At 41.8% G+C, this 17,068-nt stretch overlaps 1 protein-coding gene across 3 annotated transcripts in view; it reads left to right on the forward strand.

Moving 5' to 3' along the window:
- Window positions 1-17,068, forward strand: part of LOC140492274 (fibroblast growth factor receptor 4-like) — a 63,580-nt gene that overhangs the window by 36,646 nt on the left and 9,866 nt on the right. For all 3 annotated transcript variants that reach the window (XM_072591221.1, XM_072591222.1, XM_072591223.1), the window contains exons 6-16: window positions 993-1,116; window positions 2,359-2,549; window positions 2,850-2,988; window positions 4,212-4,405; window positions 5,003-5,148; window positions 5,764-5,885; window positions 6,512-6,622; window positions 7,741-7,931; window positions 8,535-8,657; window positions 9,443-9,513; window positions 10,954-11,091. In XM_072591221.1, the coding sequence (XP_072447322.1) occupies window positions 993-1,116; window positions 2,359-2,549; window positions 2,850-2,988; window positions 4,212-4,405; window positions 5,003-5,148; window positions 5,764-5,885; window positions 6,512-6,622; window positions 7,741-7,931; window positions 8,535-8,657; window positions 9,443-9,513; window positions 10,954-11,091 (1,550 nt within the window). The remainder of the gene's footprint in view (window positions 1-992; window positions 1,117-2,358; window positions 2,550-2,849; window positions 2,989-4,211; window positions 4,406-5,002; window positions 5,149-5,763; window positions 5,886-6,511; window positions 6,623-7,740; window positions 7,932-8,534; window positions 8,658-9,442; window positions 9,514-10,953; window positions 11,092-17,068) is intronic.

A 17,068-nucleotide genomic window follows, 5' to 3' on the forward strand; every position in this document is an offset into this window, starting at 1 on the left:
CTCTCACTAGTGAGTCTTAAGGTTGCCAGTTCAAGTCCTTCGCTAGGCTTGGGTGAATAAGCATGACACTTATGAGTAATACTGAAGAAGCAGAGCATTATTAGGGGTGCCTTATTTCAAATGAACATTAAAATAAAGCCAGTCTTCCTGTTTAAACAAAATAATAAGTCCAATAACTCTATTTCAGTCAAGATCACCAAAAACAAGATAACTTGTTACTGTTTGAAGGGCGTCGTATTTGTCTACATTACCGGAGTTAATTCTATGGTTGTAAGTTACTTTGGTGTGCCCTAACGATAATTTAAACACTATATAAATGCAGTTTCTTTCTAAGAACAGACACAAAAAGTTATTTAAGTATATATTGTAAGCAGAATGAAATATCCAGCATTGATAGCCCAAATCTGAATCCAGAGTAGAATTAGTTAGGGTTGGGCTTGGGTGTGAGGTCTGAAAAATATCCCCCGAGCACTTCAGCATGAAACCCAAGAAATTCAACTGCCTGTTCGTCACTGTCAGCTTCGGCTGTACCTGAGATTAGTAATAGCCATGTTGGCTAAGGAATACCATTGAAGTTAAAGGGATGTTGTTTTCAACAAAATTTGTTTGCCAAATCTCATTTACTATGTATTACCTAAAACTTTGTGATCACATCACTTCACACATGATGTCATTATAACAAACATGGTTATATGTTATCCCAACAAGCATTGCTAAATCAAATACAAGGGAGGTTAGATGTTAAGCAAAGTATCCTTGGCAGAGACCCAACAAGTACTCACTAGGACAGCATTTACATGTGTACAAAATTCCTCCTGTTCATTGATTTTAATCTAACAGAATGATAGAAAAGCCATGTAGACAAGAATACAATCCTGAGAGATTTAGTTTGATTTCTTGTTAGTATTAATTGTGTTTTGTTTTAGTGATTTTTGCAAGTTTGTTTGCCTTTTGACTGGTTTGCAATTTTAAAATTCAATTTATCCTGTCAGCTGCGGCATCAGCGTTGGAGCCTGGTGATGGAAAGTGTTGTACCATCTGACCGTGGCAACTATACCTGTGTGGTGGAAAACAAATATGGCAGCATCAATCACAGCTATCAGCTGGAGGTTTTAGGTATGTGATTGACAGAAAATCAAACTGATATAGAAATGGGGGAATAATAAGAAGGATATTGATATTTTTAATGAATCTTGCTTCTTGTTCTTATAGATTCTGATAATTATTTTGCTGAATTAACTCAGATTATTTGTACTGTATTCCTTTAAAAACTAAATGTGTGATGTTTCTATTAAAATAAAGAACAGAAGAATGTCAAAGGGGTAAACTACAACATTTTTCCACTATTATTGGCAACAATGATTTCTATGCTTTGATCTTCTATGCTAATCCGTATGTGTAATAGTTTGGATTTTCTGCTTCAACACTGTTGAGATGATTTGCTCTCCAAGTTCATGATTGTTTTGAAAATTAATATTGGGGACTGAAAATTCTAGCCAGTATTCATAACTAAGCCATATTAGGCCTGTTTGTTTGGCTTGTGATACTCAAGTTTAACATTGTGCCACCAAAATGGAATGAATGCAATTTCAGGGAAAATCATCTAATTAGAGTCAGGTAATTATAGGCAAAAGCGCACCAATTACTATGATTCTGATAAAGGCAGAATTTTGCATGTGGAATATCGATTCATGTTATCTAAATTCCAAATGCTGATAACAATCAAACAGGAGTAAACGTCTACAAATGATTGGAAAATTTCCGTGAAAGCCAGGTGTTTTTGTTGGACTTGGTTGTGGTTGACGTTGGATCTGAGCCGATATGATGATTCTGGTTGACCTAAAATGTTATTAGTGTTGCAATTAGCATCAGTGTAGGGCTTGACCACAATCTTTGTGCACAACAAAACTTCAAAGGAACATCAAAGGTCACCAGGCTGTTATCCGTAATAATGAAACCCACTATGAGTTGCTCTGATCCTCCATCTTACATTGCCTGTTTATCCGTCCTCCATATCTTATTTCCATTGGGAATTGATGTTGACAATTTCTGCCTGGAAATTATTTGAAGAATGGAAGGAGTCAGCTAGGTTCTGTTATGATTAGCAATGCAAGTAAACAGTGAGTGAGAGTGTTGCCATAGTGCCATTTTCTTCCCACTAAGAGTAGTCTGCCGATGACTGAGGACAATTGGCTAAATAAATGCAGCGACAAAAATAAATCGACACTTAAGTACCAGAACTTCCTGAACTCTGTGTATAATTATCATGCACACATAGATTCTCAAGATTGCAAGCTTATTTATCCTTAAATGCAGTATCCAAAATATCTACATATAAAGTAACATGTTCTTCCACAGAGAGATCTCCTCATCGACCTATCCTACAGGTGGGTCTGCCAGCTAACAAATCCGTGGTGGTGGGAAGCAATGTAGAGTTCCACTGCAGAGTCTTCAGTGATGCCCAGCCTCACATCCAATGGCTAAAACACGTGGAGGTGAATGGCAGTAAATATGGACCAGATGAAGTCCCTTACGTCCAAGTTTTAAAGGTAAGTATGTGGGCTAGTAAATAAAATATTTTTAGGGACTATAGGCATTCTAAAGCTGGTTCTAACCAATCAATTAGAGTGCACTTACTGGACAAGCTGGCTCTCAAATAACCTTTACAGTAGCATGCTATTATTATTATTTTGGTGCAAACAATGCTATTATGTACTTGAATAGCCACATTATTTCCTATTTCATCTCCCTGTAATCCAATATTATGCACCTGCAAAACACCATTTATACAGATGCTGTGTATGCAAAATGTTAAACCGAAAGTTGATGTATTTCTACTCTCTTCACAGACTGCTGATATTAACAGCACTGAAATTGAAGTCCTCTACCTGCATAATGTCACATTTGAGGATGCAGGAAAGTACACCTGCTTGGCAGGCAATTCCATTGGGATCTCCTACCACTCAGCATGGCTGACAGTTTTACCAGGTATGTTCTGTTGAATATAGGTTGGAACCAATATGGACTGGTGGAAACAGAATGTAAAAACCTCTGTAAAGATTGTGGGATCGGTTTTACCTGAGGTTATACAGGCTTTGTATTGTAGACAATGCGTAAATCTTGGCAGAAATTTCATCCTGAGATGCTGTGTCATTTTAATTCCTAAAACTCACTTAAACATTAAAAACAGTCTTCTGCTAAAATTAGGGGGGGGGGGGGTATTGGGTGCAGGGACATGAGTGCCAACACAGTGGGAGGGGGGCAGAAGTTAAGACTTGAGCCTGATTTCACCCCGCAGATAAATGAATTGTCATTAGCACAATGATCATGCAATGACAGGTTCACAGATGCTGCTAGTCAAGTACAGCCAGTCAGGCAGCATCCGAGTTGTAGGAGAGTTGACGTTTCGGGCATAAAACTTTTATTAGGAATCTGAATGTGATTCACGGACGGACAAGTAATCTTCAGTAAAGAGGAGTGTATATACTGACCACGCCTGTTTTGGCTCCTCGACTAATTGCCATCACATCCTGCTGCCAGGTTTGGTCCTGACAATCGCGCTCTAATGTTTGTTAATAGACAATAGACAATAGGTGCAGGAGTAGGCCATTCTGCCCTTCGAGCCTGCACCACAATTCAATATGATCATGGCTGATCATCCTTAATCAGTATCCTGTTCCTGCCTTATCTCCATAACCCTTGATTCCACTATCCTTGAGAGCTCTATCCAATTCTTTCTTAAACGAATCCAGAGACTGGGCCTCCCCTGCCCTCTGGGGCAGAGCATTCCACACAGCCACCACTCTCTGGGTGAAGAAGTTTCTCCCCATTAAAAAGGCACTGCAATGCTGGTAACATTAAATGTGAAGTAGTCCCAAGCTTGTCTGGGGTGAGGAATCCTCCTATGTCTATCCTGAGTGGAAGAAACAGGCACACACAAAGCACTCAACTACCATCACCTTTCATCTGCACCATTCCAGCCAGATACAAATGGACCCTTGTTTGAAGAAAGTGTAGTGTTATGTACAACGAGGAATGTTGGCCACTGATCTTCCTGCTACCTTTGCTGTGTGGATAATGATACACTCTGGTTTAGGTACCTATAAGAAATAGTTTTTGCATGCTGGTTGACATATCCTCAATGGTTTCTGTAGTAATAGGTGCCACTTGTAAAGAATTTCATGAGAATTATTTTATGTCTTATTTCATAGAAGAGGAACCCCTGAAAACAGCTGACTTCTCTGGAGCTAAATACACGGATATCTTGATTTATGCTGCCACCTCTCTAGCCATCATCTTGTCAGTGGTCATTGTTATATTATGCAGGATGCAGGCAAGATCCACCAAGAGGGCTTTTGATCCACTCCCTGTGCAGAAACTCTCCAAGTTCCCTTTCAAAAGACAGGTAATTAAACTCCAAACAATCGTCTCCATTTGCCTCCATTTCTTTTCCTCTTTGTCTCTGGAGGTAATCATTCATTTCAGTTGCATGGGCATCAACAGCTATCCTGTACCTTCTCTCCTTTTTTGAGCCTGGCAGGCTGTTCAGCATTGGATCAGAGCTTGTTCCTGCTCTCACTCAACATTTGCAATTTCAATAGGGGGCCACAAAGATTGGCAATCCTGACTATGTCTTCTCAAATCTAGAGATACTGAGACCAATTGTAACCAACACCTATAAGCACTCTGACTATGGCCTGCTAACTCAGCACAATCTACATTTCTTATGCAGAAGCACATAGTAGTAACAGAAGCATGCTATCAGAGTACATTACATGGTCTGAAACTACAGCTGGTGATGCAGACTCTTGACCTGTTAATACCTGCACTAAACAACCAAAGTTCAACAATAACATTGCTCAGTCAATCTACATGACCACAAGTTGAGTCTTGCTGGAGGTAAATTAGGGGGTTGGTGGGGGGGGGGGGGGGGGGAGCAGCTGAGATATTATTTTATCTGTGCAAACATTCAGTCTAATCACTCACTTTATTTCATTTTCAGTTTTCTCGAGAATCAAACTCCTCAATGAAGTCAAACGCTTCCCTGGTGAGAGTTGCAAGACTGTCTTCCAGTGGCACACTCATGTTGGCAGGTGTTGTGGAGTTTGAACTACCAATGGATCCAAAATGGGAATTCCAGAGAGATAAGTAAGTATGATGGAGAGAAGGAGGTAGGCAGACAAATACTAAACTTCAAATCTTGTAATTAGGGCAGACTGCAGACAGCGTATAGAATCATAAAGATGTAGAGTACGGAAACAGACCCTTCAGTCCAACTTGTCCATGCCAACCAGACATCCTAACCCAATCTAGTCCCACCTACCAGCACCTGGTCCATATCCCTCCATACCCTTCCTATTCATATACCCATCCAGATGCCTTTTAAATGCTGTAATTGTACCAGACTCCTCCACTTCATCTGGCAGCTCATTCCACACACGCTGCAGCCTCTGCGTGAAAAAGTTGCCCCTTAGGCCTCTTTTCTACATAGAAAAGCCTATATAAAACATGAACCAAATAATCTTCCATATGATTTTGTGCTGATAACACAGTTCCAAGGAATCTGAAATCATGTTAGAGAGCCAATGCTAGAAGCCTGGCTTTTTCTCTCACAATGACTGCTCCTGTCTGTCTTTCTGAAAGAAGTCTCATCGTCATATGGAAAATAATGTTTAAAGAATGCAAATGGCCTGCTTTAAAATTGAGTAACAGGTTCACAACCATACTTTTCAGTAATCTCTGAAATCACGGTTCCTTTTTCAGACTAGTATTGGGGAAACCCCTCGGAGAGGGTTGCTTTGGACAGGTGGTTAAAGCAGAAGCCTATGGCATTGATAAGGACAATCCAGATAAAGCAGTTACAGTGGCAGTGAAGTCACTGAAAGGTGAGCAAAAATACACTTTCCCAAAATGTGAAACTTTGTATTTCAAATTGTATCTTTGTGTTGAGTCCAGTAGGAAACTAATAGCCCAGTCTAATTCCTAACTTAAATCCCAGAAGGAGAATTAATCACTTAAACCTGCCATGAGTAAAATATTCCAAGCACCTCTCAGAGACTGCTCTCCGACTGATCTCAGGTGGAAAACTGGGGACACAGTAGTCATGTCTGCTGGATTACTTGTGTGAAACGGATTCAAAATACATTAAGACAGCTAGTCGAATTTGAATTTAGTTAATAAATCTGGAATATAAAGCTAGTCCCAGTGAATGGTGATCACAATAACTATTACCGATTGTTGTGAAAAAAATCATCTTGTTCTGTAATCTCCTTTTGGCACGGAAATCTGCCTTCCCGACCTGGTCTGGCTTTTGTGACTCTAAACTCCACAGCAAGTTGGTTGATTCTTAACTTGCCTCTGAAGTGGTCTAACAGGCCAGTCAGTGCAAGGGCAAATACAGGTGTGCTATAAATGCTGGCCATGTCGTGTGAAAAACAAATCATCGTTACTTCCACTTATTGAAATTAACCTGAAGGGAACTTAAGTGATAACATGTTAAATTTTCATCTAGATGATGCTACAGAAAAAGACCTGGCAGATCTTATCTCAGAAATGGAGATGATGAAGATGATGGATAAGCATAAAAATATAATTAACTTGTTGGGTGCCTGCACACAAGATGGTGAGTGTGTATGGTGGGTGTAGATACCCAAGAATAGCAGAGAAATTGTCAGTATTTTTAACAAATGTTTTGTGCACTGTTACATGATCCATTATTATACAACATAATGGTGCTCAAGAAACTGCGGTGTATACTTAGTATTCAGGAATGAACAATGCTATACTGTACAAATACAATAGTGTGAGATTTACTGCAATATAACTCATTGCAATCTTATACCCACAATGAAATTTACATGGCATGATGCTCTGATATACTGGAGTGAACACTCATACACATCAGAATACTCACGAGTGCTATATAATATAGTAAAAATACTGGATTCTATTGACTATGGTGGGAGATTTTCCCAGCATTGTTGCAAGCGTTATTGTTGGTCAGTTTAACACAGCACTGAAAACTTTCACCGATATTAAAAGCACTGGCTCAGGACAGCTCTCAGCTGCTCTTTGCTTGTGGAGATTGTGCAAACCCGAAGATAGAGAAATTTTGGAAAAACAGCAAGAGTTTCTACTCAGCAATGCAGACTGAAACGAGCATATGTCTGATTAGATTTCAGTAGATTAGATTCCCTACAGTGTAGAAACAGGCCCTTTGGCCCAACCAGTCCACACCGACCCTCTGAAGAGCAACCTCCCGGACCCATTTCCCTCTGACTAATGCACCTAACACTATGGACAATTTAGAATGGCCAATTCACCTGACCTACACATCTTTGGACTGTGGGAGAAAACCCATGCAGACACGGGGAGAATGTGCAAACTCCACACAGACAGTTATCCGAAGCTGGAATCGAACCTGGGACCCTGGTGCTATGAGGCAGTGCTAACCACTGAGCCACTGTGCCGTCTACGTGGTGAATAAAATTGAGGTGGGCTTGAACCTTACTCAAATTGCCTGTTAAACTTGATTCATTTTTAAAGAATGGCCACTTTGTTGAAGCCATCTGTAACATCACATTGGGTGTAAAAGCAGCTAATTCTGAGGACATTGAACCTATATCACAGGTATAACATGCAAAAGGGCAACACTAAAAGTTCTGTGGAACATCATGAAAGATATAGTCTTGCTAATATGTTCTGAGAGTTCAGTGTTTAAACCTGCCATTCATATCCTAGGTTTGCTGTATGTAATAGTGGAATATGCAGCGAAAGGTAATTTACGGGAATACCTCAGGGCCAGGAGGCCACCTGGTATGGATTACAACTTTCACATCACAAAGGTGCCTGAAGAACAGCTAACCTTTAAACACCTAGTGTCCAGTGCCTACCAAGTGGCACGGGGCATGGAATATTTGGCATCTAAAAAGGTAAGTCATCAACTAACCTAGCTTTCCATGTTGACTCAACAAGACAGATGTTTTGTAGGTAGCTTGTGTTGTTGAGGACCATGTGGATTATTCATTTAAATTTACAGGGAGTCTGGGTATGTGCATTGGTCCCTTGGGATAGGTGAAAGGTTATGTGAACAGAGCAACGTGGGAAGGGCACTGCCTTAGTTTTCCCATGTTCTACAAAGATGATGATGGTTCTAAAACAACATCGACTCCTTCTTACACGCAAAAGGGGAATGTGGCTCACATTACAATGACTTAGCAAGAACAGCAATGAAAGGCAGAGATTAGATTTTCCAGGCCTGACAGTTAGCTGTCCAACATAATTTACATCCGACCTCTCACTGCAGGAGAGCTGCTGGACCGACATTTTAGACACTTGGACTGCAAATAAGCCACTGGGCAATTTATTGAACACCTATGTTGAACAGGCATGATACTATCTGTCTTTGTAATATCGTCACATTTTCCTTCTGCTACCATATGCTTCTGCTTCTGCTTTATTTTCTATCACTTGGAAGCTTGTGCTGTGACAGAGATCTGAGTACACTAACTGTTTTGTTTTGAATCCTTTTACAGTGTATCCATCGTGACTTGGCAGCAAGGAATGTGTTGGTAACTGAAGACAATGTAATGAAAATTGCAGATTTTGGTCTGGCACGTGGAGTGAACCACATTGATTACTATAAGAAAACCACCAATGTAAGTAGCATCGGGCCCTGGTAAGCACAGTTGGATGTTGAACTTTGCTAACCACTGAGCCACTGTGCTGCCCTAAGTTGGGTGCTCATTCAAGAATGCCAAAACATAGACTGGGGAGTGAAAAAGCAATTGACTAAGTGAGATCGGGCATGGTTTTAAGGTTAAAACAAAATGTAAGCTTATATTGAGTACAGATGTAACAAACTTTAAGTGAGGCAGAAAATCAGGACCTTCCTACTAACTAGAGGATACAGAGGATAGACTCCGTTATAGGATTTCGCTGCTCGTTGGATGCTGCCTGAACTGCTGTGCTCTTCCAGCACCACTGATCCGTTATAGGACTGCCAGTGACCCGAAAACTAGTAAGGAAATTCACTTTATAATACCACACGAGCAAAGCTACAATGTGTCCTACCCCAGACAGATGGCTCAGCACAGCAGAGAGCAGCTTGCCAGCACTGGGATCTCCTAAATCCATAAGCCTTGTTTTAGTTTATATTTACTTGAAGAGAGTTCCCGGAAATTGGGAAAACTCTTGGAGCATTCTGTATACTAATAAAACCACATCAGAAATGAGAAAAGAAGCAAATAGAAATAAATTCAAAAATTTAAAGTCCAACTAAGTAATCTGGTTGGTTCCTGTGCAGATATGGTTGTAATAGTTGAAACCATGATTTATGAGCCTATAGCTGACAGTTTGTCACAGATGTCAATGTGGAAGTGCACTGACTTTTTCCAAAGGAGATATTAGGCTTACTAATGGTAACTTTGATGTTTCATTCCAGGGTCGTTTACCAGTAAAGTGGATGGCGCCAGAGGCCTTGTTCGACAGAGTGTACACACACCAGAGTGACGTGTAAGTACTGATAATGTTTAAGTGCTGTTAAGTATTGGATTTCCCTGACTATGAGCAGGTTGTACAGAATGTAAGAAAGTTAGTTTAGATGATTGGCAGGAGCCTCCCAGGCAAAGTGTGGTTACGCCTTCTATTGAACAGATTGACAATTCTGTCTAAATATTAAAATGCTTCACTGATTGAAGCTCTCATTTAATTTTTGAATTAATTTTTCCTGGATATGATAAACTTAGTGGAATTCACTGCAATTGAAGAAATTCTTCAGGATACGAGATAGTGTGGGTGAGAGTGTTAAACATGTTATATGTCTTGCCTCAATAAGATTAGATTAGATTAGATTAGATTACTTACAGTGTGGAAACAGGCCCTTCGGCCCAACAAGTCCACACCGCCCCGCCGAAGCGCAACCCACCCATACCCCTACCTAACACTACGGGCAATTTAGCACGGCCAATTCACCTGACCTGCACATCTTTTGGACTGTGGGAGGAAACCGGAGCACCCGGAGGAAACCCACGCAGACACGGGGAGAACGTGCAAACGCCTGGGGCGGGAATTGAACCCGGGTCTCTGGCACTGTGAGGCAGCAGTGCTAACCACTGTGCCACCGTGCCGCCCAAAAAGAGGGGCAGAACAACTGCACTGCTATCTGCTTGTTTCATACCTCTGCCCAGTTAAGGCAAGATGATCTGTGCCACTTGCGAAATCCCATTTAGGAGGCAAGCTCGGATCTTCTGAACCATGTATCTATCAGGCATTATTCTAAAGTGGGGGAAAGGAGAGGATTCAGATTCCATGCTTTCCATCACAATAGCAGCTCGGAAAGTGAGAAATCTGTGTCATTCAGTACAGATTGTGGAAGCAATGCTTGCAGCTACCAATCTGAAACAAATCAGTACAGTGTTAGAGGCAGTACAGAGGAGGTTGCAGAATATGTTAAAGGTACAGAAAGAGTTAACCCAGATATTAATGTTAATCTATGAGAAGAAATCTAGGGGGCATGGTTTCCAACTGGAGAAAAGTATTTTAAATGTGTTCTTGAAACATATATCTACATGAAGGGTTATTAAATATAGTAATGAAAGCAAAATCTTGAAATGCTTTAAGCAACAATTGAATACTACAAAGGGTGAATGATTGGATGAATGCAAATGGAACAAATGGCTCCTTTCACCATCTGTAATTATCTTGTAATCCCTTGAAATAAATTAGGTTTAGTTTAAATTGCACTGAATCATGAACAGTTTGCTTAATCCAGCCTCGCTGTATGAAAATAAAATTGCACTTGATGCTATTCCATAAGTTTCAAGAAAACCAATTATTGCTCATTTAGAAGTTCTCTCAATCACAATACTGATGACTATTGCATTGAATGGTTTCAAGTAAGTAGATAACAGAGTGATTAACATGAATGTTTGGTTTGTTCCCACTGAAATGTAGGTGGTCATTTGGGGTCTTGATGTGGGAGATCTTCACACTTGGTGGCTCACCCTATCCAGGAATCCCTGTTGAAGAGCTCTTCAAACTTCTCAAGGAGGGTCATCGAATGGACAAACCATCCAACTGTACACATGAGCTGTAAGTAATCTATTTGTGTTGTATTTGGTTCTACATATGAACTTATTAAATATTTCATCCCCACTTCCTGTGACTAGCTTTATTTAATGCAGAATCTACATTCCCAGTGTCCTTTGTGAACACTGCTCCTCACGGGCAAGGTGAAATTGACTGTTGATGAAAGTGTAGGAAAAGCTTAGAGATGACTGTTTATTAAATGTCACTAGTAAAATTCTTAAGGGCAACTTAAAAACAGCTTAACAGTGAAAATACGTTAGCTAGTTCCAACCAGAACTCTATTGTAACAGCGTTTTTGATCTATCATCATGCTAAGATGGTAGCTGTAGCCAAATATTGTATCTGAGACTTAAAGGTCACACCCAGTAAATGTATGGGGTAGTGCAAGCATTTCCTGAAGGCTGATTATGTGTGGCTTGGGATAACTTGGTGGCTGCAAATTTCCATTGCATCATTGGACGCAGCACTAGAGAAGACAAAGCAAATGAAAATGGCAGGCCCATCAGTTCTTGGTCTTTAGATTAGATTCCCTACAGTGTGGAAACAGGCCCTTCGGCCCAACAAGTCCACACTGACCCTCCGAACAATAACCCACCCAGACCCATTTCCCTCTGACTAATGCACCTAACACTATGGGCAATTTAGCATGGCCAATTTACCTGACCTCCACAGGTTTGGATTGTGGGAGGAAACCAGAGCACCTAGAAGAAGCCCACGTGGACACGGGGAGAATGTGTAAACTCCACACAGACAGTCGCCCGAGGCTGGAACCGAACCTGGGTCCCTGATGCTGTGAGGCAGCAGTGATAACCACTTAGCCACCACGCCCATCTTTCTGGTGTGCAAATTCTGACACCAGTTATGATACCCTTGACTTGAGGCTTTTTGCCATTTCTGCCATCATTGGTTAACCGCAGCAACATAGAGGCGGGAGAGACTGGAGCCATGACAAGGAATACTTAATATCTACTAGTTTACTATTCTCATGAGTGCCCTCTGCTACCCAATCACACCAGGGTATTTGTATCTTCAATTAAGCCCAAGGAATACATGATGCAAACCAACAGGCTCCTGAAGCAATGGCTTTACTACATGAAGTGTAGAAGGCAGGCCTCTACTAGAGTGAGTGTCAAAGTTCATAGTGACCTTCTGCGAGCTAAAGAACCTCACTACCATATGGGCAGTCTATGGAAGTCAGTATATGCAGACCAGTCTAGTAGAACAAGTCGGAGGTGGCATTATGTGTCCCTTCATCCCACATTGGGCTGTCCATGAGTGACCAATGAGACTCCGGCTTTCCTAAGATCTCATCCCCATTCACAGTTGGAGCAGTGTTTCCATGCTATAAGATTCTATGACAATCTCCCCATTTTCAGACCATCACAGCATCTTCTTGGCTAAAATCCTGAAAGTTAACATATCAACAAAAAAACCTTTCTCTAATATCTTTTCTCCCACATCCCAAAGGAAAATTAGTGCCAGTGAAATAAACAAACAACACATTTGCCTCATGCATCTCTAAACCTTGATATCTGAACTTTGACCTCTAATTCCACAGTATGGGCAATGGCAGTCTGGTTTAGCTTAGTAAGAGTCAACAGAAAGGGCACGAGTGAAGTGATAATGATGGGAGTATGAATGAGCGTACCTTGAGGGAGAACAGTGGTTCATGGACAGAAAATAACTGCCACACACACCTGGGCAGTGTCTCTGCAATCCTATGAACCTGTTGGCGAGCTAACTGCTGGACTGTGAGAGTCTGCATGAGCCTTTCAGCACAGAGATCCTCAGCTAGACTAGCAGCTGTCCGAGTATATGCAGCAATTAATATGGATTTCATGACCATCATTTGGGTTTTTACTGCAACACTGAGATATTAGATGCCTCCTGCCTATGCCACATTGGATGGTGAGGCAGATGATGCCAGCTGTTACATCCATAACTGTTATTATGGAGCTATTAGTTCCACATGGAGAGAATGGGTTCTAAACTCTGTCTGTTGGATTTCTCTGTGCTTTTTGGTAACAACAACAGACTCTGTGGCAGGTCTACCAAAACACAACGTTCTCACTGTGCATGCTCATTGGTGTAGTTCCTTCCAAGTCTTCATTGGAGGTCCGACCTCTTCCAAGCCTACATTCCCACCGAGCCTGTGTTATCAATAAACATAGACACTACCAATACATTAAGGACAAAAGGGTAATTAGAAAGAGAATAGGGCCCCTCAAAGATCAACAAGGCGGCCTTTGTGTGGAGCCGCAGAAGATGGGGGAGATACTCAACGTGTATTTTGCATCTGTATTTACTGTGGAAAAGGATATGGAAGATCTAGAATGTAGGGAGATGGATGGTGACATCTTGAAAAATGTCCGTATTACAGAGAAGGAAGTGCTGGACATCTTGAAACACATAAAAGTAGATGAATCCCCAGGACCTGATCATGTGTACCCTAGAACTCTGTGGAAAGCTAGGGGAGTGATTGCTGGGCCTCTTACTGAGATATTTGTATCATCGATAGTCGCAGGTGAGATGCCGGAAGACAGGAGGTTGGCAAACATGGTGCCACTGTTTAAGTAGGGTGGTAAGAACAAGCCAGGGAACTATAGACCAGTGAGCCTGACCTCGGTGGTGGGCAATTTGTTGGAGGGAATCCTGAGTGACAGGATGTACATGTATTTGGAAAGGGAAGGACTGATTCGGGATAGTCAACATGGCTTTGTGCATGGGAAATCATGCCTCACAAATTGGATTGAGTTTTTTGAAGAAGTAACAAAGAGGATTGATGAGGGCAGCAAGGTAGATGTGATCTATATGGACTTCAGTAAGGCGTTCGACAAGGTTCCCCATGGGAGACTGGTTAGCAAGGTTAGATCTCACGGAATACAGGGAGAATTAGCTTTTGGCTACAGAATTGACTCGATGGTAGAAGACAGAGGGTGATGGTGGAGGGTTGTTTTTCAGACTGGAGGCCTGTGACCAGTGGAGTGCCACAAGGATCGGTGCTGAGTCCACTACTTTTCGTCATTTATATAAATGATTTGGATGTGAACATAAGAGGTATACTTAGTAAGTTTGCAGATGACACCAAAATTGGAGGTGTAGTGAATGAGGTTACTTCAGATTACAACAGGATATTGATCAGCCAATGGGCTGAGAAGTGGCAGATGGAGTTTAATTCAGATAAATGTGAGGTGCTGCATTTTGGGAAAGCAAATCTTAGCAGGACTTATACATTTAATGGTAAGGTCCTAGGGAGTGTTGCTGAACAAAGACACCTTGGGGTGCAGGTTCATAGCTCCTTGAAAGTGGAGTCGCAGGTAGATAAGATAGTGAAGAAGGCGTTTGGTATGCTTTTCTTTATTGGTCAGTTTATTGAGTACAGGAGTGGGGAGGTCATGTTGGGGCTGTACAGGACATTAGTTAGGCCACTGTTGGAATATTGCATGCAATTCTGGTCTCCTTCCTATCAGAAAGATGTTGTAAAACTTGAAAGGGTTCTGAAAAGATTTACAAGGATGTTGCCAGGGTTGGAGGATTTGAGCTATATGGAAAGGTTAAATAGGCTGGGGCTGTTTTCCCTGGAGCGTCAGAGGCTGAGGGGTAACCTTATAGAGGTTTATAAAATCATGAGGGGCATGGACAGGATAAATAGACAAATTCTTTTCCCGGGGTTGGGGAGTCCAGAACTAGAGGGCATAGATTTAGGTTGAGAGGGGAAAGGTATAAAAGAGACCTAAGAGGCAACATTGTCACGTAGAGGGTGGAATGAGCTGCCAGAGGATGTGGTGGAGGCTGGTACAATTGCAACATTTAAAAGGCATCTGCAGGGGAATATGAATAGGAAGGGTTTGGAGGGATATGGGCCGAGTACTGGCAGGTGGGACTAGATTGGGTTGGGATACCTGGTCGGTATGGACGGGTTGGACCGAAGGGTCTGTTTCCAAACTGTGTATCTCTATGTCTCTATGACTCCATTACTCTTGATCTCTAAATTGTATAGATTTTGAACAGCTGAGGCTCCAGCACTGATCTTTGCTGCTCTTTGTTAGTTACAATGTGCCAAAATGAAATAGAACATAGAACCTTACAGCGCAGTACGGGTCCTTTGGCCTTCGATGTTGCGCCAACCTCTGGGACCAATCTGAAGCCCATCCATCCTACACTATTCCATTCTAGTCCCTATGTTTATCCAATAACCATTTAAATGCCCTTAAAGTTGGCGAGTCTACTACTGTTGCAGGCAGTGCATTCCACGCCCCTACTACTCTCCCAGTAAAGAAACTACCACTGATATCTGTCCCATAGCTATTTAAAACTATGTCCCCTTGTGCTAGCCATCATTTTCCAAGGAAAAAGGCTCTCACTGTCCAACCAATCTAACCCTCTGGTTATCTTGTATGTCTCAATTAAGTCATCTCTCAACCCCTTCTCTCTAACAAAAACAGCCTCAAGTCCCTCAGCCTTTTCTCGTAAGACCTTCCTGCCATACCAGGCAACATCCTGGTAAATGTCCTCTGAACCCTTTTCAAAACTTCCACATCCTTCTAATAATGTGGTGACCAGAACTATATGTAATACTCCAAGTGCGGCCTTACCAGAGTTTTGTACAGCTGCAACATGAACACATGGTTCCGAAACTCAATTCCTCTAGCTCTAAGCTTCCATCCTAGCTCCCTGAATTTTTGCTTTAAATCCCCATCGCTCTTCCAACCTATGTCGTTGGTACCTATGTGCACTACGACTTTGGGCTGCTCCCCTTCCCCCTCAAGAATCCCGAAAACACAATCCGAGACATCACAAACCCTGGCACCTGGGAGACAACAGATCAAACACGAGTCTTCCTCGTTCTCACAGAACCTCCTATCTGTCCCCCTAACTATGGAGTCCCCCATGACTATTGCTCTGCTCCTCTTCTCCCTTCCCTTCAGGGAAACAGGGGCAGATTCTGTACCAGAGACCTGTGCCCCATTGCTTACCATTGGCAAGTTGCCCCCCCGACCCCCGCCAACAATATCCAAAATGGTATATATGTTATTAAGGGGAATGGTCACAAGGGATCCCTATACTGCCTGCAAGTTCCCTTTCTATCCCCTGATTGTAACCCATCTGCCTTTTTCCTGTACCTGAGGTGTGACTATCTCCCTGTAGCTCCTCTCAATTACCCCCTCCGCCTCCCGAATAATCCAAAGTTCATCCAGCTCCAGCTCCAGTTCCCTCGCGCAGTTTTGGGAGTTGGGTGCTCTTCCCAAGTTGGATGCAGTCAGCACGGACACTACTGGTGACCTTACCTCCCACATCCTGTAGGTGGAACATTCAACTGCCCTAACCTCCATTCCCACTATTCTAAATTCCCAATGAGACTACAGACAAAAATCAACAAAAATAAAGAACCTGTCACCTTACCAATTGGCACATAGAATTTTTATTTTGGTTAGAGGAGGAGGACGGGTGGGAGACACTGCCTGTTACGACACGGGGTAAGCTCTCCTGCTTAATTTAAAACATGCAACACAGAAAAGATTTATCCTGTGCAGTAATCTGTAAAGATTCGAGTGGCCAAGAATTATGTAAAGTAAAAATTAACAACTTTATTTCTTAAAGTATAACAGAGAATAATTAACTGACAACTATGTATAAGTCATTTCTCTAACCTATCTTTTACCTTACCTTCTATAATACACGTCTGATAAAACTTCCAATTAAGATTTGCAAAGCAACACTTTTTAATCTCGAAACCAGGCGGCTTTCAGTTCTTCTACTTGGATTTTCCTGTGTTGTCTTTTCTTCTTCTTAGGGATTTCTGCATCACTAGTTACTGATCGACAAGGTACTTTTAAGAGAAATATTTTTCAAACAATCTGTTACCTGCTGGGGCTCGACAGTTCTCCTCTCAATGGTTCAATTTTCCCCGATCTTATACTCCAAAGCATCGGATTGTGTCATTGGCTTTTAAGATTGTCAATATACTCAATTCAAACTG

This window comes from Chiloscyllium punctatum, chromosome 20 (assembly GCF_047496795.1).
Source record: "Chiloscyllium punctatum isolate Juve2018m chromosome 20, sChiPun1.3, whole genome shotgun sequence".
NCBI lineage: Eukaryota > Metazoa > Chordata > Chondrichthyes > Orectolobiformes > Hemiscylliidae > Chiloscyllium > Chiloscyllium punctatum.